The following is a 27,667-nucleotide window of genomic DNA, read 5'->3' on the forward strand; positions in this document are numbered from 1 at the left end:
GCGACTGCTAAGCTCGGGAAACTGGGTGTGAGGGTCCTTTTTTTGGACGGTACCCAGACCCATGTAGAAACAAGGATCTCGGGTGCCTTGCTTGTTGTTTGGTGGACTGGGCTTGGTTTAACGCAGCTAAATGGGCTGTTTACAAACCAAGTGGTGCACAAGCAAGGTTCCTACAATACATATACACTAGCAAGCGAGAATATATGTATTGAATAATAAGAAAATAGCAAAGAAAGGTAATGTAATAAAGAAACACACAAAATAATTGTTCGGGATCCTCAAATTAATAAGAAATACCCCATTAGTTTTCTTAATTATGAATTACAACGTGCTCACTAAATCGTGCTACAAGGTCAAAATAAGTTCAAAAATTGCAGACTTAGATGGCTATCTCAATCTCTAAGACTTGCAAAGTTTAAATCATTTTGAATCCAAGTATTGTATTATAGTGGCTGTTTCTGGGATACCGGGAGATATTCCCCTGTTTTCTTTGAGTTTTGCAAAGTTATTTTAGATTACAACGTGCTCACTAAATCGTGCTACAAGGTCCAAATAAGCTCAAACATTACAGACTTAGATAGCTATCTCAACCTCTAAGACTTGCAAAGTTTGAACTTTTGAATCCAAGTATTGTATTATAGTGGCTGTTTCAAGGATACCGGGAGATATTCCTCTATTTTCTTTGAGTTTTACAGAGTTATTTTGGATTACAATGTGCTCACTAAATCATGCTACAAATGTCCAAATAAGCTCAAAAATTGTAGACTTAGATGGCTATCTCAACCTCTAAGACTTGCAAATTTTGAATCCTTTTGAATCCAAGTATTGTATTATAGTGGCTGTTTCTGGGATACGGGGAGATATTCCCCTGTTTTCTTTGAGTTTTACAGAGTTATTTTGGATTAAAACGTGCTCACTAAATCGTGCTACAAGGTCCAAATAAGCTCAAAAATTGCAGACTTAGATGGCTATCTCAACCTCTAAGACTTGCAAAATTTGAATCCTTTTGAATCCAAGTATTGTATTATAGTGGCTGTTTCCGGGATACCGGGAGATATTCCCCTATTTTCTTTGAATTTTACAGAGTTTTTTTTATTCTATTTTGATTTCACTATTGCTGAAAAATTGTCTCTTCACTATTGCTATTTTCTCCTTTTATAGCGTTGCCTCAAGGCCCCGGGATACCGCTGATTTCCTTTCTTTACTCCCCTGGGTAACAGAGCCCGCAGCGTGCCAGCGGCTTTGGTGGCTGGCCCATTCCTTGTTTCTCACAGTTTTCTTCTTTTAATGCCTTTTCTCCAAAAGTCCATTGCTAACCTTCCATTTTAAGATGTCTGACCTTCAATTTCTCTTTCTCCAAGGCTTCTCTGTTTTTCTCAGCTTTTTGGCCGCCCTTCCTTTTTGCCATTTTTCCTAAGTGGACCGATTCTATTCCTGCCATGTTGAAAGCTCCCCTAGCTACTTCCCTTCATAGCTCTTGTTCCTAGGTTTCCCGAGGTACCAGCTTCCTTGTTCGTGAGTTGTTGCTTTCCAAGCTCTCTGGTTCTTTGCTGCATCACTGAGTGCTTGAGAATGACATATTTGTCATTCGTTTCTTGTGTTTTTGGTTCCCTTTTTGAGCTGTCCCAATCCCACTTTGGCTGTGCTACACGTCCTAAGGATCTTGGGCCCTTGGTAGTCTCCGGGATCCTAGCCCAGTTCTTTCTACTAGACTCTCTTTGGTCCTCTGATTTTGGCAGGCTAGGCCCTTTTCTTTCCTCCCTTTGTTTCATGGGCTCTAAAACCTGCCCCTTCATGGATCTTGGGTTTCAAATCTTTTGGGCCTACCATCCTTTTCTTTTTGTGAGCTCAACCTCTTTTCAATTTTACTTTCCAGGGGGTTGGCCCAATGTGCTATTTCTTTGGGCCTTGTGTTATGATTTTTTGAACCTCAACACTGGGTTTAGAAGTGTGAGGAGTGCTTGGATTTGGGAATGAAGAGTTTTCGTGGGTTGCATTTTAACATGAAGGAAAAAACCGTTGGTGGGGTGAGTGAAAGGAGAGCCAAAGCTTTTGATAAAACTAACAAGGCTGATCGGCGGAGCTTGGGTCTCACTAGAAACAAAAATCGGTGAACGGAGCTGTGTAAATCTCGAGCTGAAGGTGTTGATTGGCGGAGAGAAGGTGCTGATCGGCGGAGAGAACGGAGCTCTACTTCAGTTGTTGGCGTGCTGTGGGTTTGCTGATCAAGCCTCCCTTTGATCAAGCCTCTCTTCAGTCAGCAACTTCCTCAGCTGGATGGGCTCTTTTCGGCTAGCCAAATGCTTTGGATGCAGCAAATTTTTTAGAGGAAGAAAGAAGTTTATGGAAGAGTAAAGGGAAAAAAGAAAAAAGAAAAAAAAGAACTGAAGCAGAGGAGGAGGTCTGAAAATGAAAAAGAAAAGAAATAAAGAAGAAGAACTGATGCAGAGGAGCCAATGGTAATAAGTAGATGTGAGAATACACTACCATTGGGGGCCACCGGTGCACCATAATTACACTTTTGCCACTAAGTTAATAAACCCATAACTTGAAAACAAGCTTTCTGTGTTTCCAAGTTTGTTAACTCAAAAGCCAAAAAAACCCAGTTTTGTTAACTGAGTTAACATCCAGAGAATTCAGCCAAACAAACTTTTACATGCGGGGCCCATGATTTTTGGATGATGAGGTAACAAAACTCAGTTTTGTTAACTGAGTTTGGCAAAATCCAAACAAGGCCTTAAGCTTTATTAATTGCAAAACACTGATTATTTATGTAATAGTAGTAGGCCTGAGTCATATAGAGGAAACCCACTCAGATTCTTTGCAAAACTTTTTCAAAACTTAGCCACATAGCCCCAGGAAAACAACAAAGTCCCATCAATTTAACAAGAACAAAACGAAATATAACCCCCCCCCCAAACACGCATATACTAGCCTCTTTGAGCACGCTCAAGGGCATGTTTGGAGGGTTTTAAAAAAAAAATAATCATCAAAAGATTACTAATTTTCAACTTGCAAAGTAATCATATGTATAAAAAATGAATATTCAAATAAGTATATTGCAAAAATGTGCTAAAAGAAGACTAAAAAATTCCCGGGAAGAAAGCTTGAAAAGACTCCGAAGATAAATTTTTATTACATCAATATTGCAAACACAATTATACAAACACGTTATCATAATCACTTCAATGAATCAACGAATAATGAAATATTATGTCGACAATGCCATGGCCAAAGTATCAATATTTAGACTTGGAAAGGCCATGGCCAATCCTTCAAGTCCTCCTCTTGTCCCACCTTGGCACTCTTCCTCATAGCATAGCTATTAGCCCCAACATTATCACCTTCAACATAAGCATAGTACTTCAAGAAAAACGCAAGTGTCAAGACCACCCATTCCAGGCAAAATATCAACACACACAGCCCACCAGCCAACTTCAGTATCACAGCACCATCCTCTTCCCTCACATAGGACTTCAACTGGCCGAGGAAATCCCCGGTTCTCGTGAAGATCAGCACGGAAACCGACCCTTGTAATATTGCTGTGAGCACTGTTGCCACCATGTGAGCTGCGTACCACCGGCTAGTCCCCGATGAGTCGGCCGCTGCACAGCCAGATACTGCTCCGGATATGATGAAAATGTGGAGGAGGATTAGGAAGAAGCCGCATATAGACGGGAAGAGCCGGAGAGAGAGAGTGAGGAAGATGCAACTGGAGGCTGCACCAAGGAGAATGTAGTTGCAGAAGAGGAAGACATTGTGGGTGTGGTAGTGGGATTGAGTCACTGAGCCCATGGTGATGGTGTTCGTACCCATTTGAGGATTTTTGAAGAAAAAAAAAAATCAGCTGAATTCAAGAAATTAATAGTGGTTTGGAGAGGATTTGAAGCTCAAAAAATGGTGGATTTGTTAAAAGAGAAATGGGTTTTTTTTTTTTTTTTTTTTTCAAAATTCAGCAGAATTCAATAAATTTAAAGTGATTTGGAGAGGTTTTAGGCAAATGGGTATGAGAGGAATTGAGTTTTGGAAGCTCAAAAATGATGGATTTGTTTGGAGAGAAATGAGGAGTGGAAAGGGGAAGATATAGAGTGAGAGAGCTGAGAGGCGCAACGACTATATTACAAAATATGACAATTGGAGCAAAGCCAAAGGACCCCACAAGACAAATTGTAACGGGTAGCTTTGCTTTTATTACTTTTATTTTTTGGAGCTTTTGTATGTGTTGTGATACTGATCTACATATAACATTCATTTGATTTGGATTGTTGGATTTTGAATTGTACGTTTGATGTCAATGCATTAGTTAAAATGAAGATTGAAGTAAGCAGATCAGACGATTCAGATTCATTGATGAAGAACTGGGGACTTTTTTTTTTTTTTTGGAGAATCAACTGGGGACTTTTAGAGTTTAGATAAGTTACATGACATGAGTGCTGGTTTTGATAAAAATGTTTTAAATTATTGGCAATCTTATATAGGCATGGATTGAAGATTTTAAGTTAAAGGAGCGGAAGTATAAATGGAAAAAATTAGAAATTAAATTTTTTTAAATAGGTATCTATATAGTATTAAAATGATTTGGGTTGAGTTGTTTGGATCGAGTTGGGTTCGCTAACGGGAGTAAACTTTTGGAAGAGAGAGGGCTTGACTAAAGAAAAAAAAAAACAAAATATAGCTTTTCTTTTTTGGGCCTGCAAGAGCCCAAGCCCCCTCCTAGGTCCGTTTTTAATCTTAGATGGTTGTTTATCTTTAAAAAAGAAAAGAAAAAGAGTTAGATATAAATAGGTCTTAAAGAAGATTTTATGGCCCCCCTAAAAGAAAAAAAAAAAGAAAAGAAAAAGAGTTTACGAAAATTTTTGATATGCTTGATTTTTAAAATTACCTTTTAAAAATAAAAAATTTTCAAAATAAAATGAGTATGGTGGTTATCATAATTGAAAAAAATTTAAAAAAAAATTAAAAAATCCTCTATCACTTTTAGTTAGAGGCCTAGAATTTTCTAAGTTTGTTCTTCTTTATGAAAAGAATGAGGATTCATATTTCAGTCATTTATCATTATAATTTTAAATTATTAAAAGAAAAAAACAGTATAGTTATAGAATTTTCCAAGAAAGTGAAAGGATTCTTCTGAAATGAAAAAAAAATATACATTTATGATTTTAATTATTTCCTTAAGCAACATATGTTCAGACTTTCATTTCTTCATATGTTTACAAAATAAATAAAATCATTTTTGCTCCATAATAATTAATAAAGTGAACTAAATATTAAGGAAATTCAATTATCTTTTGAACTAATAGATTTTTTAAATATGTTTCAAAAAAATTTAGGGTAAAATTCAATTTAATCATTTCCTTTTACAGTACTATAAGTGGCTGTCCAACCCACCCGGCCACCCGGCCAACCCGCCCAAACCACCCGTACCCGACCTGCTTCCACCTGATCTGACTGCTCCGGTGGTTGGACGCGGGTCCCGTTCTCCAAAATTCGACGCCAGCGGGTCGATTTCGAGTCCTTTCCTTCAAAACCCGCGAAACCCGACCCACCCGAAGAGCATGAACGTTCTGCGAATTCTCCAGCTTTCCGACGAGATTTCAGCCTAATTTCGCAGATTTCGTCAACCAAAACAATCAGATCCAACCATATTTGGTGAGACTCGGCAAGATTCAAGGAGATCCAAGCTTATTTCGACTAGATCTCGACCAAACTTCATGAAATCCGACGAGATTCGAGGAGATCCAAGTTGATTTCCGACGAGATTTAAGGAGATACAAGCTGATTTCGGTGAGATCTCGACCATATTTGGTGAGATCTAGCGAGATTCGAGGCGATTCAAGCTTATTTCGGCGATTTTCGGTGCAAATGAACTGAGTTTTTGCAAATTCCGGCGAGTGTTTTGAAGATTCCGGCGATGTTTGCAGAATCCGGCGATCCTCTGAACCGACTGAACTGACCGAAAACTACCCGAGCCCGAAACCGACTCGACCGATTGATGCCGGTGGTCGGTTTCGGGTCCCTCCGCCTTCCAACCGACGCCGGTGGGTTGGGTCCGGGCAGGGTCGAAAACCGACCCAGCTCGACCCGTGGACAGCCCTAACTATAACTGTCAAATTAGTCCATGAGATTTCACTATTATTAATTTGTGCTACTGTTTACTTTATATAGATGTTTATCAATTATGTATTAAAAATGTGTTATTTTAGATTTGATTATGTTTTTTTTTTTGGGAGAAGGTTTTGTTTGTGTATTTCAATTCTTACTTACTGCCGCTACCTTATTCATGTGTTCTCATTTGTCCTAGAGTGAATTAGAAATTGGAAATTGAAATTCATAAAAAGCAAAAAAAAAAGCCTATTCACTATTATTAATTTATTACCATGGTTAGTTATACCTAAAAACTGGGAATATATATATAGACATACACTAGACTCATCACATGCATTTTGCATGTGTAATAATTCTCTTTTTTATTTATTTGTTTTTTTTAGTTTAGTGTTATAATGTTTAAAAGTGATATATAAATAAGCGTGTGTATTTTGTTTTTCAAAAAAAGAGGTAAGGTATCGTGGAATAATTTTTAAAAATGAGATAAATATAGTGTTTTAAGTTTTAGGTCAAATGGAAAAGATAAATGAAAAATCTTAAAACTTAAGAATAGTAAATTATTCTTTTAACTAATTTGTGTTTTTTAATTTAAAATTAGTTAACACTAAAAGATGTGGGTATTTTAGAGAGTTTAAGAATTTGTGTGAGAGTATTTTAGTATGCAAAAAGTTGAAACCCAAACAGTGAATCTTGTTGTCTATATCTATATAACTATTTAAGGGGCTTCCTCATCTTTATGGTTTTAAAATACCCCTCCATCTTTATGTTTAAGTAGAAACAAAATTAAAGGACAATCCAGTAAAAATACAATTCTAACTCCTACTAAAACATTACCTAAAAAATAAGGTCGCTCTCCTGTTGATTTTCAAATTACTTTATCCACTTATAAATTAAAATTTCAAAATAAAAATTATATATATAAAATAAAGACGCATGTTTTTTTTTTGCTACAAAATAGGACAACTAAAAAAAAAGCCTTATCTCACGCGTGAAGCTCGTGTGATGAAGCTAGTTACTATTTAATGGGTTTTTCTTGTTTGGGATTCTCATTTTTTTTTTTCCAAAAATATCTCTACATTTCTATGTTTAAAATAGAGACAAAACTAAATGATAATTCGGTAAAAATACAACTCTAATTTCACTAAAACATTACCTAAAAAATAAGGTCACTCTTCTGTTGATTTTCAAATTGCTTTATTTACTTATAAAATAGATTCTCAAAATAAAAATTATTTATATACAATTAAAAAACTTTTTTTTTTTTGCTGCTAAAAAAAAGCCTCATTCCTACTTGCGAAACTAACGTGACAAGACCAGTTAATAATAATAATAATAGCATAGATATGGATAAGATACATATATCATTCATGTGTGTGGAAAGTGGGAACCGAAAACCGGGAACAAAACAACACCTTTTTTTGGACCTTTTGCCCAACCTAAAACTACATCGTTTTGACCAACCTAACCCTTAATTTTTCTCTTCTCTGATCAGTGGCCTGTTTTTTTCACTTCTTCTGTCTCTCGGTCTCTCGCCTCCTTCTCTTCTTCTTCTTCTTCTCTCCCCGGTAAACTATCTTTCTCTCTGCTCCCTATATTATGTATTTATTTATATGTGAATCTATCTGACTCTGACTCTCTCTTACTGGTAATTTCTATCTTCAATTATTCTTCCAATAATTTTAATTAATTAATTAATTATACATTGAATTCAAATGTTTGTCACAAGCTGAGTTGAGTTGAGTTTAGTTTACAGAGCATTATAATTTATTATCTAGAAAGCACGGACACTTCATTTAGGGTGGACCGTACCATGTCATATCCGTGTCACATCAGTGTCGTAAATGCGATTTCATATTATAATTTTTCATAAATTATAATATGAAACCGTGATTCCTAGCTTATTATTATTATTATTATTATTATTATTATTATTATTATTTATTATTTATTCAATTGAAATGTATGTGACGATGCTGTGTTCATAGTTGATGGATTAATTTGTATACACTGGTATCATTTGTTTGTGGGTTTTGTGTATGTTGTGTTGATGGATTTATTTTGTTGATAAAAAAAAAAAAAAGGTTTGCTGTGCTGCCAGTTTGAAATTTGTTGAGTTGGAATGGAGTCTGCCTCCTCTGCAGCATCTAATGAACCTGCTTCTACAACCGGGTCTAATGCTAATAATTCATCATGTGATCCGGAACGGGATCATGTAACTGAAGAGGTGAAAGATGCAAAAAAAAAACTAGTTGTAGATATGTAACAAATATAGTGAGGAGCCTTTTCTTCTGACTTTTTCTACATTTTCCACAGAACAGAAGGATACCTGATACACAACCAAACCAACACCACCTTTCAGAAAATACGCTGCCGAATACAACAATGTCTGCTCATAACGACCTCGAGACTCACCACCAACAGCAACAGCAACAGCAACAGCAACAGCAACAACAACAACAACCTGGTACATGCTCTTAATCTCTGCAATCAGATTTGACAGAGTTTTTAAAGGAATAGGAGAAAGCATTTTAATTTGTGGAGGATTATTTGACAGCAAATTTTTTAGCTTTATTTTTGTACATTTTATTTCAGTGATTCTTGGGAATAGGGTTAGGGTTTTAACAGGGTTAAGTTATGGTTGGTTTAGTCTAAGAGATAAGGAATTGTTGGAATTTTAGTGTTCTAGAGGAAAATAAATTTATACCCATTTTGTGTTTATATTGTTTGCTTCATATAATTAAACAAAGAAAAAGAAAAAAGAAAGAGATGAAAGTGAAAATGAGCAAATGGGTTGGTGAGTAATTTTATGAATTTTCATGTTTTAGAGAAATGATAAAGTACATGGTTTGGTTCTATATTGTTTCCTTTATGTAATGGTGAGTGTAATTTGGCTTGGGTTGAGCTGGGTTTAGTTCATGTGAATATAACGAGAAGAAGATAGAACTTAGAAGTGAGTCAAGATGTGGGTTGGTGAGTAATTTTATTGATTTAAGTGTTTTGGGGAATTTTTTGGGTACCCACTTTGGTTAAATATTGCTTTCATCATATACTGGTAAGTGTAATTGTCCTATTTTTTTTTTTTTGGATGACATGGAACCTCACCAAAGCGGGGGGCCCTTTGGACTCACCCCTAGTGAGTAAATCACAGATACACAACCCTACCTGCCAGTACCGTGTATCAGGTAGTCCAGGGGAACTCCTAGTGGGGGTCAAACCCAGGATGCTTGGGTCTAGAGCTCATCCCAAGCGTCCATCCAACCACTAGGCTGCACCCTAACAGGTTGTGCTGGGGTTTTGGGTTTGGTTCATTACACAAGGGGGAGAAAAGAAAGATAAAAATAAATGGGAAATGTGTTGGTGAGTGATTTTATGAATTTCCATGGTTTAGGGGATTTTTTCAGGCTCACATTTTGGCTCTATATTGTGTGCTTTACCATGATAGCAATTATTTTAATGGGCATTTTAATACACTTTTTACTTTGAATCATGTCTACACTCTTTGCATTGGCTGCAAGAGAGAAAAAGAGGGGCCTTTTGGGCAGACAAGCAAGAATAATAAGATTTTGTTTCCCTGGATTTTGAAAACAGATGTGGAACACAATGATGGGGACTATGAGACTATTACTGAAGTTGGATGGTATATTCTTGGTGATAATCAACAAAATGTTGGCCCTTATGCCTTTTCAGAGTTGCGTGGTGAGTGTTGTATTAGTAGATAATTTTATTGTTCTTGTTAAAAATGGCCGACTAGGTGAAATATGGATCAGTTGTCTTAAAACTAGTGCAAACATGAATTGGATTGGCTTACTGTCTAAAATAAAGGGCCTCCGGTTCATTTTGTAAACAATTTATCTTTAGTGATTTAATTTTATTTATCTTCTCTCTTGAATTTCAGTTCTACCAGTAAAAAATTGCACGGTTTCAGGAAAATTGTTCCATCTCTATCATGTTGAATTGGTATAACGAGCTATTGAAACATCTATTGACAGAGCATTTCGTAAATGGATACCTCTCCGAAAGTACACTTGTCTGGTCAGAAGGAAGAAGTGAATGGCAACCATTGTCTGCAATCCCTGGGTTGCTGACTGGAATTGCTCAGCAGGGAGGTGGTTATTCAACGACATGTGAAGTCTTCTTTCTATTTTATGTTTGAGTAGTTCATCTCCTGAATTAGAGATCTTACCATATTATGTATTGTGCAGTGCATTCCAACGATGATGAGTATGAGAAATGGCAGGAGGTGGTTGGAGAGGCAGAAGCAGCAGCAGAGGCGGATGGGTTAAAGAGTGAATTTCTTTCTGGCAATTTTGGTGGTGACTCAGGGGAATTTGATCTTGATAGACCTTCAACGCCACCAGAGGGTGAGGAAGAGTTCACTGATGATGATGGGACCGTGTACAATTGGGATCGAGGTCTTAGAGCATGGGTTCCTCAGGTTGGTGCTTTTGGCATAAGCATTGCCTTCTATGCTAAAACTTGTAATGACCAGTCCGTTAATTCACTTAATAATACCTTATTAATCGGTTGGATAACCTAGCATAGGAATATTGTGAATACCCTAAGAATCATAATGATTTTACTTTGGTGTAATTTGCATATCTTCACTTTGTTTTTGTTGATGATTTGATGCCCCTAAGTATCATAATGATTTTACCCTGCATCATAAAGCTTCATGTGACATTGGCCTTTGGAGCTCAAGCACTCTTCAAGTTCCTTATTTTGGTTTAATTTTCATATCTTCACTTTGTTTTTGTTATTATCATTGAGTGATGGCTCACCCCCTCCCCCCTCCCTTTGCCAGCTACCACCCTCCACCTTACCCCCTCCCCCCACCACAATCACTACCATCTCTCTCTTCTTCCATACCAACCCAGCCTCCACCAGTGACATATCCATGTCTACCCCTTGCCTCCCAAAATTTTCTCCATACTCCACAACAAATCCTTCCCCCATATCCTTGCCCTCTCACACAATCCTTCTATTGGCCAATTCAGTTCGGTCAGTACATTCCTCATTATACCCAAACTTAGACCTCCACACCCTTTAATCCCAAGCCTCTACAGCACCCGCCAAAACCCCGTCCCAAGCCTTTTTTAGCCAAACCAGGGGGACCGGAGGTGAAACACTCTTTTTCTTTTCGTATTGATTCAAAATCTTTTCTCTTGGCATTTGATGGGGGATGTATGGATGCTTATGCCATTACTGAAAAAAGGGGTAGGCATTATGGCTCTATCCGGGTTGGTAGATTGGGGTTGGATTGGACCATTGCTTGTTTGGTAGAGCTGTGCCGGTGGGATTTTAGCAAGAAAAACTTTTTCAAATGGTTTCATGAGCAGTATAAAATCTTAGAGTTTTCTAGTAGGTCAAACAAGAGTGGTTTTTTTGTGGAAATCTCTGAGTATCATAATGGGGCAAGACGTGGTTGTTTGTGTGTTCCGAAAGGGAGGAATAAGGGCGGTTGGGCTTTTTTTGAAATGAAGCTACGTGAATTCTTTTTGGGAAAATCAACTTCTAGGCCGGGGAAGGAGGTGGTTGCTGGCAGTGATGGGCTAGAACAATCCACCGGAAACTCAAGGAATCAAGTTTGGAAAAATATTAATGGTGACGTAAAATCAGGAAGGGAGTTATGTCTGGAACAGTTTCCAAATATTCCTGGAAATTTAAAGCAGAAGGAGAGTTTTGGGGGATTTGATTCTCTTCAAAATTCAAATAAGCTTCCCATAAATAAGAGGCCCTTACGTGGCTCTTTTGCCAAATGGACCCAGACCCACTTCTCCTTAAAAATTACTGCTGCTTTTGATGGGAATACACAACGTACGGTTTGCTGGAGTACTTTGGTCAAACCATTAGCAGCTAAGTTGGGCCCAATAATACCTGATCTAGCTCAGCGGGCCAAACCAACTAAAGCCCAAGGTGAGTTTATTAATAATTTGGAAAGGCTTATTGAAAGAAGTCCATGGGAGGTGGGTGAAGGGTTGGGGTCACATGCCTCAGTTGAGAAGGCTCCGGAGCTGTCACCGAGCACCGGCGAGTTGGGTGGGGACCTGTCAAGGGCCGATCGGTGTGTGGATGAGGTTTTGACTTGCGATTTTTCAGTGGGACCACAGTATAATGAAGGATCGGACCCCCACGACTCTGTTGAGAAGCTTCTGATGGTGTTTCCAGGTTCCGGCGAGATGGGTGGAGTCCTTCCAAGGTCTGATGGGTACGGAGATGAGGTTGGGGCTGTCGGTGGTCTCTCGGTGGGCTCTAAATCAAGCGGGGCTGAGGTGGGTTGTTTGGGAGACACTACAATGGGTGCCGATAGTCCAGCGGAGGACTCCCCAAACTCTAGGGCTGTTCTAAACTCCGATGGGCAGTCAGTCATAGCTGAGCCCGTTGTTTCCCCGCCTCTATTAGTTTTTGAACTGTCCGATATGATCCACCACCACAAGCTACTGGGTAAAAATTGTTTCTCTCCCCTTTCTGAGCTGGGTTTTGACTCTAAGGAAGATGAACTTTTGTTGTTGGACTGGGTTAACCCCACGAGGTCAAGTAAGGATGAGGAGGGTAGGGATGCTTTGGATTGTGTACCTGTGGCTAAGTGGGATCCTCACAGGGGCTTGGAAATAGTATCAGAGGATGCACTGGATGATTTTCTTGTGGGGGAGGATCTGGAACCTTCTGTGTGGGTGAAGAGGAAGATTAAAGGCTTTAGTAAATTTGTGGGATTTCCTATTGATTCATGTGAGCAGCAGTGTATTACCTTATTTCAAAAGCTTGAGAAAGTGTGGGAAAATCAAGCTACGACAGGTAGTCTTCGTCGTAATACCTCTTCAACTAAAAAAGGTATGAGGGAATTGAGGAATTTAGTTTCTTCCGTCAACTATGAGGGGCAAGCTGGTCAAAAAACCAGAGGGATTGAGAATTCCTATGGGGTGGGTTCAGTTAGTTATCCATGAATTTGAAAATTTTATCTTGGAATGTGAGAAGATTAAACAATCCTCAAAAGAAGGGTACAGTGAAGAATTTACTCAAGGAGTGGAAGTGTGATGTAGTGTGTTTCCAAGAAACTAAATTGGATTCTGTTAATTCTGCTGTTGTGAAAAGTCTTTGGAGTAGCCCTTTTGTTGATTGGGTAGCTTTGGATGCCATTCATACAGTAGGGGGGGTTATTTTGGCTTGGGACACGAGGGCATATAAAAAAATGGATTGTCTTGTTGGGTGCTTTTCTGTTTCTATTTTGTTAAAGGGAGTGGCAGACGGTTTTGCTTGGATATGTACAGGGGTGTATGGTCCGAATGCTGATGGTCTTCCGGATGCTTTGTGGACTGAACTTGATAGTGTGAGAGGGAGGTGGAGTGCAGCTTGGTGTGTTTTTGGTGATTTTAATATCATCAAATATCCAGCAGAGCGTCTTGGGTGCACTTCTTTTAGTCCAACCATGTTCAAATTCTCAGACTTTATTGAGAGGAATTTTTTAGTTGATATACCTTTGGTGGGGAGTGGGTATACATGGTTCCGTGACTCAGAGAACCCTTCTATGTCTAGAATTGATAGAGTGTTGGTATCTGCTGATTGGGAGGATCACTTTTTGGATGTGACTCAAAGGCCTCTTCCTCGAGTGATTTCAGACCACTGTCCTCTTCTGGTGGAGGCAGGTGGAATGTCGAGGGGAAAGTCTTCTTTCAAATTTGAGAATATGTGGCTTAAGGTGGAGGGGTTTGTGGACCTTGTGCGAGGTTGGTGGAATGGATACCATTTTGTGGGGTCTCCTAGTTATGTTTTGGCTTGTAAATTGATGGCTCTTAAGGGAGATTTGAAGCATTGGAATAAACATGTTTTTGGGGATGTGTCTTTTAGGAAAAAAATGCTTGCTGTCTGAGCTTTTGGACTTAGACCTGAGGGAAGGGATGCACTCTCTATCACTGGCAGATAGTGCAAGAAGAGTTGAGATAAAGGCTGATATTGAGTCTTTAGCTTCTTTGGAGGAGATTTCTTGGAGGCAGAAATTGAAGGCTTTGTACTTAAAAGAAGGGGATAATAATACTAGGTTTTTTCATAGGCTTGCTAATTCTCATAGACGTACAAATACTATGAGAGCTGCTGAGGTTGAGGGCATTTTGTATGATGATGAGTCTGCAATTAAAGATCAAGTGGTGGATTTTATAAGTCTTTGTACCAGGAGACTGAATCTTGGAGGCCCACTATTGATGGTCTAGAGTTTGCAAATCTGGATGAAACCGATAGACTTTCTTTAGAAAGGGAGTTTGAGAAGGAGGAGATCATTGCAGCCCTACGGGAGGCTAAGGGTGATAAGGCTCTTGGTCTAGATGGCTTTACTATGGCTTTGTTTCAAGAATGCTGGTGTGTTCTTGAGGAGGAGATCTTGGCTTTTTTTGCAGACTTCCACAAGGAATGTATCTTTGAAAAACCTCTCAATGCCACCTTTTTGTATTTGATACCCAAGAAGCTTAGTGCTGTCAATATTAGAGATTTTCGCCCTATAAGCCTTGTGGGTAGTTTGTACAAGCTACTTTCAAAGGTCTTGGCACATAGACTACAGTGTGTTTTGGATAAACTTATTTCCAACTCCCAGAATTCTTTTGTTGGGGGAAGACAGATTCTTGATTCTGTTCTTATCGCAAATGAATGCTTGGACAGTAGATTGAAGAGTGGTATTCCAGGTGTGATCATGTAAGTTGGAGTGCCTTATTTTACCTTATGGAGAGGTGGGTTTTGGGGAGAAGTGGGGGAGATGGATGAAGATGTGTATTTCTACTGCCCGTTTCTCAGTGCTTATTAATGGGTTTCCAGCTGGTTTCTTTGGCAGCTCTCGTGGTCTTCGCCAAGGGGATCCTTTATCTCCACTCCTATTCTTATTGGTAATGGAGGTGTTGAGTAGGATGTTGAAAAGGACAGAAGATGGAGGCTTCCTCAGTGGATTCCAAGCAAATCCCAATGCCAGTGGAGGTTTGCATATCTCTCACCTTTTGTTTGCTGATGATACTATTCTCTTTTGTGATGCATCCGAGGAACAATTATTACATATTCGTATGGTTCTAATTTTCTTTGAAGCTATCACAGGATTGAAAGTAAATGTTGGTAAGAGTGAGATTGTGCTGGTTGGTGAGGTTGGGAATTTGGATGCCTTAGCTCGTATTTTCTGTCGTAAGGTAGGCTGTTTACCCATGTCTTATTTGGGTATGCCTTTGGGGGCACACTATAAGGATTCCTCAATATGGAACCCGATTATTGAACGAATGGAAAAGAAGCTTGCAGGTTAGAAGCAGTTATATTTGTCAAAAAGGGGTAGACTTACTTTATTGAAGAGTACCTTATCAAGTCTCCCTACTTATTTTTTATCTTTGTTCACTATCCCACAACTTGTGGTGGACAGATTAGAGAGGATTCAGAGGAATTTCCTTTGGGGGAGATCTAATGATGTTTTTAAATTCTCACTTGTTGCTTGGGAGAAAGTTGTGTGGCCAGTGGAGGTAGGTGGCTTGGGGATCCAGAAAATTGGGCTGTTTAACCAAGCTTTGCTTGGGAAGTGGCTATAGCGATTTGGGAATGAGGTCTCACGTTTATGGAGGCAGGTTATAGCTTCCAAAAATGGGGAGGCCAGTGGGGGATGGTGTACTAGAGTTGTTAGAGGGACGCATGGATGTGGTATGTGGAAGAACATTAGGAAGGGGGCTGAGAGCTTCTTTGGTCATGTGTTGTATGCGGCGGGTGAGGGTTTTCGTATCAGATTTTGGTATGATCCTTGGAGTAGCCCTACTGCCTTGAAAGATTTATATCCAGCAATATTTGCTATTGCTGTGGATAAGACAGCTATGATTTCTGATTTGATTGAGTTTGCACCGGATGGGGGTGGTAGAAGTTGGAATTTATGCTTCCGTCGTGCTTTTCAAGATTGGGAGACAGGGATCTTTTATGATTTTTTTGCGCATATATCATCCAAGTTACCTAGAGGGGGTGATGATACCATGATATGGCAATTGAATTGTAGTGGTATTTTTGATATGCGCTCCTTTTATTTCTCGTTGCTAGCAGCCCCATTGGTGTCTTTTCCTTGGAAGATCATTTGGTGTGTTAAGGTACCTAAAAGAGTGGCTTTCTTCTTATGGACAGCTGCTAGGGGTGGGATTCTTACTATAGACAACCTCGTTAAGAAGAATTTACCTCTTGTTAATTGGTGCTGCCTTTTTCGATGTGAAGAGGAAACTGTGGATCACTTATTGATCTATTGTAAGTTTGCTCATACCTTGTGGGGTGTTGTCCTTCGTTTGTTTGGGGTTCAGTGGGTGATGCCGAACAATGTTGTTTCTCTTCTCTCTGCATGGTGGAATTGGTTGGGGAGTCACAGTTCAGATGTGTGGAATATGGTTCCAGCGTATCTTATGTGGTTAATTTGGAAAGAGCGCAATGCCCGAACTTTTGAGGAAACTGAGAGACTTGTAGACTGTGTGAAGTCTTTGTTACTTAGGACTTTGTGTGAGTGGTCCTGTATTTGGGGGTTTACGCATGGGCATTCTTTGTTTGAATTCCTTAATTCTGTTAGCTTCTCTTTTTGATTGGTTTGTATTCTTTTCAGTGCAGTGAGTATACTATCGTAAATTCATTGTAATTTTGTTATCAATAAAGTTTGTTATTACCTATCAAAGAAACACCTAGGAAGAAAATTTAGCCTCTATAATTTAACAGAATTCAAATTTATATGTTCTTATTATATACAATGCTTTGCATTGTCACTTATGATGTTTTCTTATTTGTTACATGCCTTCTATCAATTGTAAGTGCATCTTTTTTTTTTTCTTTCTGTTATAATGCTTGATAGGATGACACACTCGGCAGAAGCGAGCTATATGGACCAGAAGAGATGACCTTTTTGCAAGAAGAGGAAGTCTTTCCAACTTTTAGTGTTTCTGATACCCCAGTGAAAGAAGTTAATGAAACAGTAATCGCTTCTGATGCCCCTGGAAAGGAAGAAGTTAATGATGCCAGTGAGATAGTGGGAACAATGCAAAATGGCAAGAGAAAATCACTGGACAAGGAAGCTGAAAAAAAGGTCTTCTGTCTTAAATTTTCCAGCTTCTCTCTCGCTCTCTAAATTTAATTATTTATATACGTTTTTATTAGTCCTGATTGGAATTGTATTGAAACTGAACATGTTGCCTCATATTTCCTTTTGTATCTTTATAACCTTCCAGGAAGCTAATAAACCTCCCGATAGCTGGTTTGAATTAAAAGTGAATACACATGTTTATGTGACTGGGCTTCCTGAAGATGTTACCATTGAAGAAGTAAGTCAAGGTCATTTTGTTTATCTTGTCTGAGAATTCCCCATTGCAGGAAACTAATTTGGAATCCATTGCAGGTGGTGGAGGTATTTTCCAAGTGTGGGATAATAAAGGAGGTAGCATTTCAGTCCATTATTTAATTATGTGATATAATTTTGTAAGATCTGAGAATGAGTCAGGCCCCAATTAATGTAACTTGTTTTAAATCATCTTATAATTAAAGCCCTGCTTATATATGGAGGCAAGAAACTTGACACCATTAAAATCATACTCTACAGAATGTAAAAAGATTTAGCTTCCTCTTTCTGTAATATTTGATCTGCCTTGTGCCTTTATGCATGAGGTTAGTTTTTTGAATATACATCTTTATTACTTATCAAAAAAAAAAAAATTAGCATTTTAGCTGACTTTTTGTTGCCTCCCAAGTAAACTGCCTGTGTACATTGGGACCCCATTCTTTGTTATTTCAATAAAATTTTTATTACTTATCCACCCCCCCAAAAAAAAGTATTTAGCATTACAGTTAATTGACCTATTCCTTATGTTGTAATTTTACAGTTAATTGTTTCAAGATTTATAATTTCTTCTGATTATGATATCATTTTGATCTATTATTTAAGTCGTATAAATATAATAAGGGGGACTGTTGCAGGTGAACACCCTATATAGAATTCCTGAAAAAATGAGGTATAACAAAATCAAAAACCTGTAGTGTATGAAGGCTTTTCTCTTGATTCTATAGTAACCCAAATTTTAGAAGTTTAAACCTTTACTTGTAGTTTGTATATTATCTTTTTGGATAAGTAATTCTTATTGATATAAAAAAACAGAATCAACCAAGTATATAGAAAGTATACAGCTAGGAACCATACAATCAATCAAGCAAATTACATGAATCTACTATAAATCAATAACAGAATATAAAGAGCAGACTATGCAAAAATGACATCCAATCCAACAAGGTTTTAAAACTTTTAACCTATACATGTAGTGTCCTTATTATTAGCCAGATCATTAGAATTTTACCTTAAAATGCTGTGAAAAAAGATCTCAGGATTGTTAAGTTGGATTTGAACTGGAAGTTATGACTTTTTTGGAAAATTATGGCATGGATTTTCCCCATCTCCTGCACAATTTAATGCCTTCTTACACATTTTTTATTGTTTGTGTGGACAAATTTTGACCAAATACTGACAATAATTACTTAGATCAGAGTTATTGTAGCAGGTGCTTTTTATGATAAAACTGCATACTACAATTGAAAGTGAACTGCTAATTGTGAAACTGCTACATTTGCATGAACAGTACCATTATGTCGTTATTTATTTATTAATAATTTGCTGCTCCTGCATCACCATTTATTTTGTGTCTTGTTATCCATAGTGGACAAATTTGATGAGCTGGAATATGCTTTTGTCATGCTTGCATATATTTTACAATCTTGTTAGTCTATAAGAAGGGCCACTGTTTTTGCTACAAACCTCATCATGAAATATGATTTAATTACTTAATGGGTCTGTTGGGTAAGCTCATATTGGTGTGTGAAATTACTCTCATGTTTTTGTATCTCATTTATTTCTATAACTTGGTCTTAAATGCTGATGTGATATTTATAAATCATGGTACCTACCGTAAACCTTGATAGGTTTTTTTTTTGAAGATTTAAACCTTGTAAAGGTTCTAACTTTATGTTATGTTCATTTTAGATCAGACACATACATATAGGTGTATCCATGGATATTAAATAATTTCTTGTTTTCTAGCATTTCATATTACATATTTCATGACGACTTCCACTAATTGCTTCTCTTTTATCAATTTGTTGGAATTTAAGGATCTTCTATAAGTTTTTATTTTTCAGTGGCTTTACTGTATTCATCTCATGTATTAGGTTGCATCCATGTAAGCACTCTTTTAGTTATATTATCTAAAAATAAAAATTGTAGGACCCTGAATCAAAAAGACCACGTGTGAAGCTATATGTTGACAAGGAGACAGGAAGGAAAAAGGGAGATGCGCTAGTTACGTATCTGAAGGTAATGTTCTCCATGTTGCTGTGCTTGTGACATGACATTTTCAGTCCTCGTATTTGGGCATTTATATGTGTATGTTTACACTAGGAACCGTCTGTTGCTCTAGCTGTCCAAATTTTGGATGGTGCGCCTCTACGTCCTGATGGCAAGGTCCCTATGTCAGTCACCCAGGCTAAGTTTGAGCAGAAAGGTATTATGTGTATTGGTGATAATTTATACTTTTAGTTGTTATTGATTTCACTAAGAACGATTAATTTATGAGCTTTTGTGTCACCTCATTCAGGGGATAAATTTCGTGCCAAACAAGTTGACAACAAGAAGAAGAAGAAGCTGAAGAAGGCAGAAGAGAGGATGCTTGGCTGGGGTGGGTTCTCATCTCGCATCTTGAACTCCGTAGTAGCTCAATAATATACGATATAAATCCTTTTAATTGAGTGCTGATTGGTTCTTAGTAATATCAGTATCTCACATTATTAATCTATATTTTTGAATTTATATTCATTGATTTTCTTTTTCTTTTTGCTATTGCTTTTTCCCCCCTGAGCTTGTGTCTTGTATTATTGATTAATTAATTGTTGTGTTTTGATGCATTATACCTAGTTTGCTAGGTGTAGTAGGTATGGGTACTGAGCATTGTATCCTTTTTCGCCTTTTGAAATGATGTGTCTAAGTATATGTCATGATTTTGCCTTGACATTTAGCTTTGTGATAATTGCTGCAGCACTTATTGATGTTTTGATTGTGGACTATGCAACCTAGAATCTTCTTATCTTTTCACATATTTGGGTCTGTATGCTGGGAATTAGAATATGGAGAAGTGCTTGGTGTGCTGATCTTGATGATCACTTTCAGATTAAAACTATCAAAAGAAATTTAGCCCCTTTTATTTATGGCTGGAGAGATGAACCATCCAAATGTTATGGTTTCCACATAAAAGAAAGTCACTCTGGTTTATAATCTTCCTTTTCATCATTTTATAATCCTATAACTGGTTTTTTTCCCCCATATTGTTATTTCTTTTTTTTCTTTTTTTTGCAAATTTAAGAAATTATGGTTTAGAGGCAATTCTCTTATGAGTAGAATGGATTAGTGGATGACTCTTCTTGAATGGTGTTTAGTTTTACCGGCCTTTTCTTGATTATCCCTTCTTGTTTTGTTTGATCATTGTAATTTGGTTTCTTGATGTTGATTCCCCTATAGTACATTTCCTGTGTACTTAGGGCTGTTTTATATTTCTTATAAAGTTTTTTACATTACCTATAAAAAAAAAAGAAAAAAAGAAAAAAGAATTGATTAGTGGATGGAGTTTTTTCATCTTTCAAGAAATCGGTGAAATTTATTGCCAATGACCTCTAGCTTAAACGATACCTCCTTCCCCCACAAGAAAGGGTGGAGAGTAAGGGTGTAGGTTCAAAACCCACTGTTTTTGTGTGTAAACTTCTAAAAGAAAAAGGACGAAGTTTATTATTTTTTGATAAGTGGAAGAAGTTTATGAAGAAAAAATTGTTTGCATGACGCACTGGCCTTATACTCTCCATTCCTAAGTAATTAACCACTTTGAAAAACCCAAGAAGGATGGAGGGAGTCCACAATTCCTCTCTCTCTCTCTCTCTCTCTTTCTCTCAACTTACTGCGTGTGGACTCTTATTATCTTCCTAAAATTGAAAATGAAATGTTGTTGATTCTGTTTATGCATTATAAATCATTTTCTTTGTATTTTCAGATCTATATGTAAGATTTTCTTGGTTGAGTGAACTTATAACTGATCTCTTTGTGAATCTGATGAGGATGAAATCCTGAAATTACATGTTATACTCTTACAATAAATTCTAAAGCCGATTTGTATCTGTTGGAGGAATTGATCTGAAATCTCAGCTTTGATAATTGTTTGTTCTGTGTATCCTGACGATAACATGACCTTTCTTTTATGTGGCACAGCTGGTCGTGATGATGCAAAGGTCTCAATTCCTGCTACTGTTGTTCTTCGTTACATGTTCACTCCTGCTGAAATGAGGGTAAGTTATGAACCTCCCATGGTTTGTAGGACACCCTGTGATTATCGTGAAGAGAACTTGTTACAACATCTGTGGCCTTGCCTGTTCTGCCCCTATTTGGATAATGACATTGGAATCCAATTTTATAACTTGCAGATTGTTAAGTCAATGTTACTGTTATTGACCAGTGTTTTGAAAACCAGACCAGACCAGACAGATTGGTTGGATTGATCTGACCATGAATTGGTCTCTGTAATGGTCCAATTAATACTTCAAATTTGTACTTAATAGAAACCGCCTAAGACCATCAAACTGCCGGTCTAAGCATAACAACTGATGACCTGTAAGCAGGTCCGATGGTTCCTACAGTTTGTTTCAGCTCTCACAAATTTTCTCAAACTCATGCCATTTAGGTCTTGAAACCCATATACTATCTTTCCTATTCCCTCTCTTTTTTGTCCCACTTCCAACAATCCTCTCTCATTCTAAACTACATGCCGTTGTCATTACTAGAAAAAATATGCCATTCTAGGAAGTCCAGGTGTTGGTTCTTGGGTTTGTAGTTCATATCGTTCTCTCATGCTTGCGCCCTTGGGTTTATTTTTCTGTTTTAACAGCTTAGTGCTGATTCCAAACAAACCCTAGGTGCTGATTTATAGGTCCTCCATTTTGTTGTTGTTGTTGTTGTTTTATTTTATTTTATTTTTTTCTTTCTCTCTTTGGATCCCAAACACCGAATCCCAATTTTTTTGGAGTTCATTGTCCTGCACCAGCTTTATTATTCAATTATGGTTTTTTTTGTTTAAACGTGAATGTTGCAACCTAAAATTATAGAACAAGAGGACAGTTGTTTCTGATCTCCATCTGTGAATAGTTGATATTACAATACATGCTCCTCACTGATAGGGCATGTGCTATTACTAGCAAGTAGTAACAAATTAGACTTGTGGATTCTCTGAGTTTGACTTTTTCCAAATGTTCACAGGCTGATGAAAATTTACGTTCAGATTTAGAGGCAGATGTTAAGGAGGAATGCATAAAGCTTGGTCCATTGGACTTGGTCAAGGTAATTTAACTCCCATAATCAGGGGTTTTCACTCTCTTTCCTCTTTATAAATATGCTCTTTCTTGAGACATATGTTGAATTAGCTATATAATTGACAATTCCACCAGCTTATTTCCAGTGCTGACTGCTCAGGTCTGTAAGATGATTAGTTATTAAAAGACTTTTTCTTTTTCTTTTTTGATAATTAAGTGATGTAATTTTATTAATCATAATAATGTTAATGAGCACAAAGGAATAGAGAATTCAAAAAATCATATGTGAAGTCTAAGAGAACCTAGAAAATCAAAACTGGATGGACAATCAGTGAAACCCAAACATCTGGACCAATCAAAAGAGTGCGATGTAACACAATTTTTAACCGACTCAAGGAACTCTCTCAATTCTCAAACGAGCAAACGATTCCATTCCTTCCAAACAATCCACATCAAACACCCCTTTATTAAATTCCAAATATTCAAACAATGCTTCCCTAGCCCATTCCTCCAGCAAAGTAGTAAGCACTTAATTGACTCGGGCATGACCCAAGAAATTCCAAGTAACTGAAGCACAGCCCCCCATAAAGCATGGGCGACATCACAATAGTTAGAGATGATATACTGATTCTCTCTTCCTACGACACGTACAACACCAATTCACTAAAAGTAAACCCTCCCCTTAAGGTTATCCAGCGTAAGAATCCAACTCCAAGCTGCTGTCCACAAAAAGAACGTAACCCTTCTAGGAATCTTAGCAGTCCAAATACCCTTCCAAGGAAATGAGAAGTTGTTAACACCCCTAATCGCTTGATAATAAGTTCAGCCGTTCAGGTATCAAACTTACCACTTCCTTTAAGATACCAACGCATACTGTCATTGCCCTCACCCATTGGAACCTCAGAGTATATATGATCAAGAAAAGAGACTGCTGTCTCTAGTTCCCAATCGTGAAGATTTCTGTGAAACCTCAAATTCCAACTCCTACCATCCCCAACCACCTGATGGCCCAAAAAATCGAAGATAAAAGCTTCCTTATCAGCTGATCAAACATAAAGTTTAGGGTAAAGAAGCCTAAGAGGAGTGTCTCCTGTCCACTGGTCATGCCAAAAAAGAATACGATTACCCACACCAACTTCAAAGGCCACATGGGTAAAAAAAGAATCCCAACCAGCACGAATACTATGCCATAAACCACACCCATGAGCCCCCTCCACAAACTAAACATTAGTACACCATCCTCCCTTTTCCTCCCCATACTTAGTGGCAATAACCCGTCTCCATAAATGGGACCTTCATTACCAAACTGCCAAAGCCATTTCCTCAACAAAACTTGATTAAAACAAACAATCCTCCTAATCCCAAATCCACCCACCTCAATAGGTGAACAAATTTTATCCCATGCCACCAAAGGATATTTGAACCCCTCATCCGAAGCCCCCACAATGAGCCACAGATTTAGGGATGGTAAACAAGGATAAAGATGTAGGAAGACTGGACAGAGTGCTCTTCAACTAAGTGAGTCTGCCTTCCTTTGAAAGGTTAAGACATTTCCAACCTGAAAGCTTCCGTTTCATCTTCTCTAATATGGGATTCCAAATAGAAGATTTCTTGAAAGGGGAACCCAAAGGCATACCCAAGTATTTCATAGCCAAACAATCCACCCTACATTGAAGAATGTCAGCTAAATTCTCCAAAATTACTCACATCCAACAATTTCACTTTTCCCCACATTGACCTTCAAACCAATATCAAAACATGACAAAGCCAGCCTGATGCATAATAACAGCTCCGTAGAAGCATCGCAAAATAAATAGTATCGTTCGCAAAAAGGAGGTGTGAAATTCTCACACCGTCAGAGTTGTTAAGCCCCACATGAAAGCCACGAATTAAGTCACTCTTCTCAGTTTTCTTTAAAATCCGGCTCAAAACTTCCATGATCAAAAGAAACAGAAGGGGTGACAAAGAATCACCATGTGTTTTTATGTTTATAAGTTTTGTATTGGCTAAATCCTCTATTCCTTGTCCATTTTTCTAATTTGTGACTGAAGGATTTTTTTATGCCCTTCTCAGTAGTTCACTTAACCATGTCTAGATTTCAGTTTCTTTTCTCTGTACTTTCTGCTTTGGCATTTCTGAAGAATAAGAGGAAAATAAATATATTGAAAATGGTTTTTCTTATGTTAGTACTTTTATTTTCTTTTTCATTTTTCTAAAATTATAATAAAAAAAATATAGTCATTTTTCACTTTTTTTTTTTAGTCACGACGAGCCAAGCTTCTTTTTATTATTATTATTTTTTTTGCTTTATAGCTTTGGATTTTTCTCTAGAATGATGATTTGGTTTTGCCCATTTTCATTTCTTTGAAATTCTTTCTTATTTATTTTTTTCATGCTCATTTTGGATTTTGCTTGCAGGTTTGTGAGAATCATCCACAAGGTGTTGTTTTGGTAAAATTTAAGGATAGGAGGGACGCTCAAAAGTGCATAGAAACAATGAATGGAAGATGGTAATTGATAATAGCCTACTTACCCAAATAAATAAATAAAACCCCATCAAATTTTTCATGATGTGAGTGCAGTTACTGTACTCCTTGCCTAACTTAAAGCCTGGTAGCTAACTGCATCTTTCTATATCACAAAATGGAATGACATGGACTTTGTTTTGTTTTTTTTTTTTTCATGCTAAGTGAGTTTTTGGCCCCATGCATGGATGGGGGCCCTGAGGGTGGTGGGGGAAAGATCCTGTTATTTGGTTTATGATATTAAGTTTTGTCCTCGCAGTAACTGTTGTCCAATCTATATGGGTCTTGCTGGTATATCACCATAGGATTCTTTAGATCTAATGGCATCACCTTGTGTCAGTATCTATCCTCCTATCTGATATGGCATTGAAGGTCTTTTTCACCTTCTTCCTTATGGCCAATGTCTAGAATAGATTCATAAGATTTGTGGGTGTATTACCTTGAGCGTGATAGAACTTCCATGGGGAAGGATCAACTGCCATATTATTTGCTACTGTTATACTTGAAATTGCGTCATTTTTTTAGCTGACAGAAAATATATTTGAGTAAAATTGGGACATTGTATTAGCTAACACGGAAGATTTCATAAAGTAAACCATGCACTCTTTGAGATAGTGAGAATCTTTGCTTCCATGCATCTGTTCCTGAAATCCCTGTAGCTTGGCTTGAAATTTAAAGATGTATATGTTGGCTGGCATCTTTTGCTAATAGTTTTATTGTTTCAACTCGTTTTCTTTTTCCTATTCTTTTCCATTTTTGCATTTTGTATAAGGCTCTTTCTTCTCTTCAGGTTTGGTGGTAGACAGATACATGCCAGTGAGGATGATGGTTTGGTCAACCATGCTCTGGTGCGGAATTTGGATGAGGATGCTGTACGGCTGGAGCAGTTTGGTGCTGAGCTTGAAGCTGAATAAGTTGGTATCAGTGCTGCAAATTTACTATGTGCAAAGGACTAATTTTTGTCGTGTAGAAATCTATAACTTGAGGATGATAATGGTGCTTTAAGGTCCACATTATCCTATGACCTCTGTTAATATAGGTTTTATGATACAAAAATGGCCATATGTAAAGAAAGTGTGGATATTTAGCACTTTTTTAGTGAGCTATGCGATGATGAAGTTTGATAGTTACCCTTTCTTTCTTTCTTTTTTTGTGCTGAATGATAGTTATCCTTTCTTTGGGAGCCAAAGCTGCTCACTGATGAATTTTAGTAAGCTACTTAAAACTGTTATTTATCCCACTGCCATTTTTTCCTAGACCTTGATACACCAACATTGGCAAATTTTCATGACCCTTTTGTTTGTCAATTATCGACGTAGCTCTATGCATTTGAATTTTGATCATTTCACAGATGAGGCATCTTAGTAAGCTTTGTTGTTCAATGGTAGTATTTGGTAGTAATCTGGATAATAGTGTTGAAAATTTAGCAGGTATGACAGTTGGTGACTAAGTTTCATTCATAACCTTTTTTTTTGGCTGCTCCAATAACTCCTTTTTTGGTGGCTATCACCATAAAAAAATTGGCGCTTTGGTTCTACAGTTAGTTGCATTGTTCTTGTTGTTATTGTGCCTATATTTTTATGGTTTTACTTTTTGTTGTACTAACAAGCACAACCCAAGACCCTGTTGAAATCAAATTTGCAGGTCATCCCCTTCATTTTCTATTTAATGGAAATCCTTCTGTGTTTCAAATTTCAAGACAAACATGCTTGTTCCATTTAATCGTAATTGTTCATCTTCTATGATGAGAAAAAAAAGTTCTCTTTTGCTATTTACACCTAGTAAAATCTGAAAATTAAACTTTGTTACTAATTGCTATTGTTCTAGCTCAAATATTGAGGGGAAAAAATAGCATTTAATACAAATTACAATTATGATTTTTCTATCGGATTTACAATTATAATGTTTGTTCTATGTAAATAAATACATCATCTTAAACTTTTTTTTATTTGTTGAGTCTCATATTAACCATGGTTAGTTGCGTAACATTGGAAATTTAAGTATTGAAAGAAATGGTGAAATCTGGACTTAGATCGTGTCCAATGCTTTGTATCTTAACATGTTCCGTATACCATTGCATTGAACACAAGTTGTATTCGAAAATTTTATATTATGGGTAAACATTTCACCATAATAGTGCGTGATTTTTAAATTGAGCAATATCCATGTGCCTTGGATTTGATTAAAAATATGTTAAAAGATAAATTACACAGAAGGTAATAATGCGTCATTTTAATCATTAATTTTATGTTTATTGTCAATTTTAATCATTAATGTTTATGTTTATTGTCAATGTTGATCATTCCGTACAAGTACTCAATTAACTATTAAAAAGTTCCTTCTCAAAACAAAACAAAAAAACTGTTAAAAAGTATTTTCTTATGACTAAAAAATTAATAAATGTTAATTTAAAGTAAAAAAAAAACTTCAAAAATAAAAAATGAATCTCCCCATTGAGCACTCCGAGGTAACATAATGGAAAACTCTAGAGGTCCACTAAAGTGTAACACACCCCTTTCCCCTATTATCTATATATATAATAATAAATAAAGTTATCTATATATATATAATAATAAATAAAGTAAAGAGAAAATCCAATTAAATTTCAAATTAGAATTCAATTAAGGTCTAATTTTGCGTCATGTGTCTCATCTAATCTAAATTTTATAATTTTGTGCCAAGTGAGT

At 37.1% G+C, this 27,667-nt stretch overlaps 2 protein-coding genes across 4 annotated transcripts; one reads left to right on the forward strand and one right to left on the reverse strand.

Moving 5' to 3' along the window:
• Window positions 1-3,114: 3,114 nt before the first annotated feature.
• On the reverse strand, window positions 3,115-4,059 carry LOC142630932 (uncharacterized). Its single transcript, XM_075804999.1, has one exon. The coding sequence runs from the start codon at window positions 3,814-3,816 to the stop codon at window positions 3,247-3,249; it is 570 nt and encodes a 189-aa protein (XP_075661114.1). The 5' UTR covers window positions 3,817-4,059; the 3' UTR covers window positions 3,115-3,246.
• Window positions 4,060-7,567: 3,508 nt separating this feature from the next.
• Window positions 7,568-26,110, forward strand: LOC142631200 (splicing factor U2AF-associated protein 2). Of its 3 annotated transcripts, none has more exons than XM_075805302.1 (16): window positions 7,568-7,670; window positions 8,187-8,329; window positions 8,419-8,569; window positions 9,694-9,801; window positions 10,095-10,229; window positions 10,308-10,540; window positions 16,928-17,158; window positions 17,301-17,393; window positions 17,468-17,506; window positions 19,337-19,426; window positions 19,511-19,613; window positions 19,707-19,787; window positions 21,362-21,438; window positions 22,403-22,483; window positions 24,874-24,965; window positions 25,771-26,110. In XM_075805302.1, the coding sequence occupies exons 2-16, from the start codon at window positions 8,225-8,227 to the stop codon at window positions 25,892-25,894; spliced, it is 1,743 nt and encodes a 580-aa protein (XP_075661417.1). In that variant the 5' UTR covers window positions 7,568-7,670; window positions 8,187-8,224; the 3' UTR covers window positions 25,895-26,110. The 3 variants fall into 3 exon arrangements, with proteins under 3 accessions (XP_075661417.1, XP_075661418.1, XP_075661419.1); XM_075805303.1 differs by having other exon boundaries at window positions 10,095-10,211; XM_075805304.1 differs by lacking the exons at window positions 7,568-7,670; window positions 8,187-8,329 and having other exon boundaries at window positions 8,546-8,569; window positions 10,001-10,229.
• The last annotated feature ends 1,557 nt before the right edge of the window (window positions 26,111-27,667 follow it).

The sequence above is a fragment of the Castanea sativa genome, chromosome 4 (genome assembly GCF_040712315.1).
Source record: "Castanea sativa cultivar Marrone di Chiusa Pesio chromosome 4, ASM4071231v1".
NCBI classification, from domain to species: domain Eukaryota; kingdom Viridiplantae; phylum Streptophyta; class Magnoliopsida; order Fagales; family Fagaceae; genus Castanea; species Castanea sativa.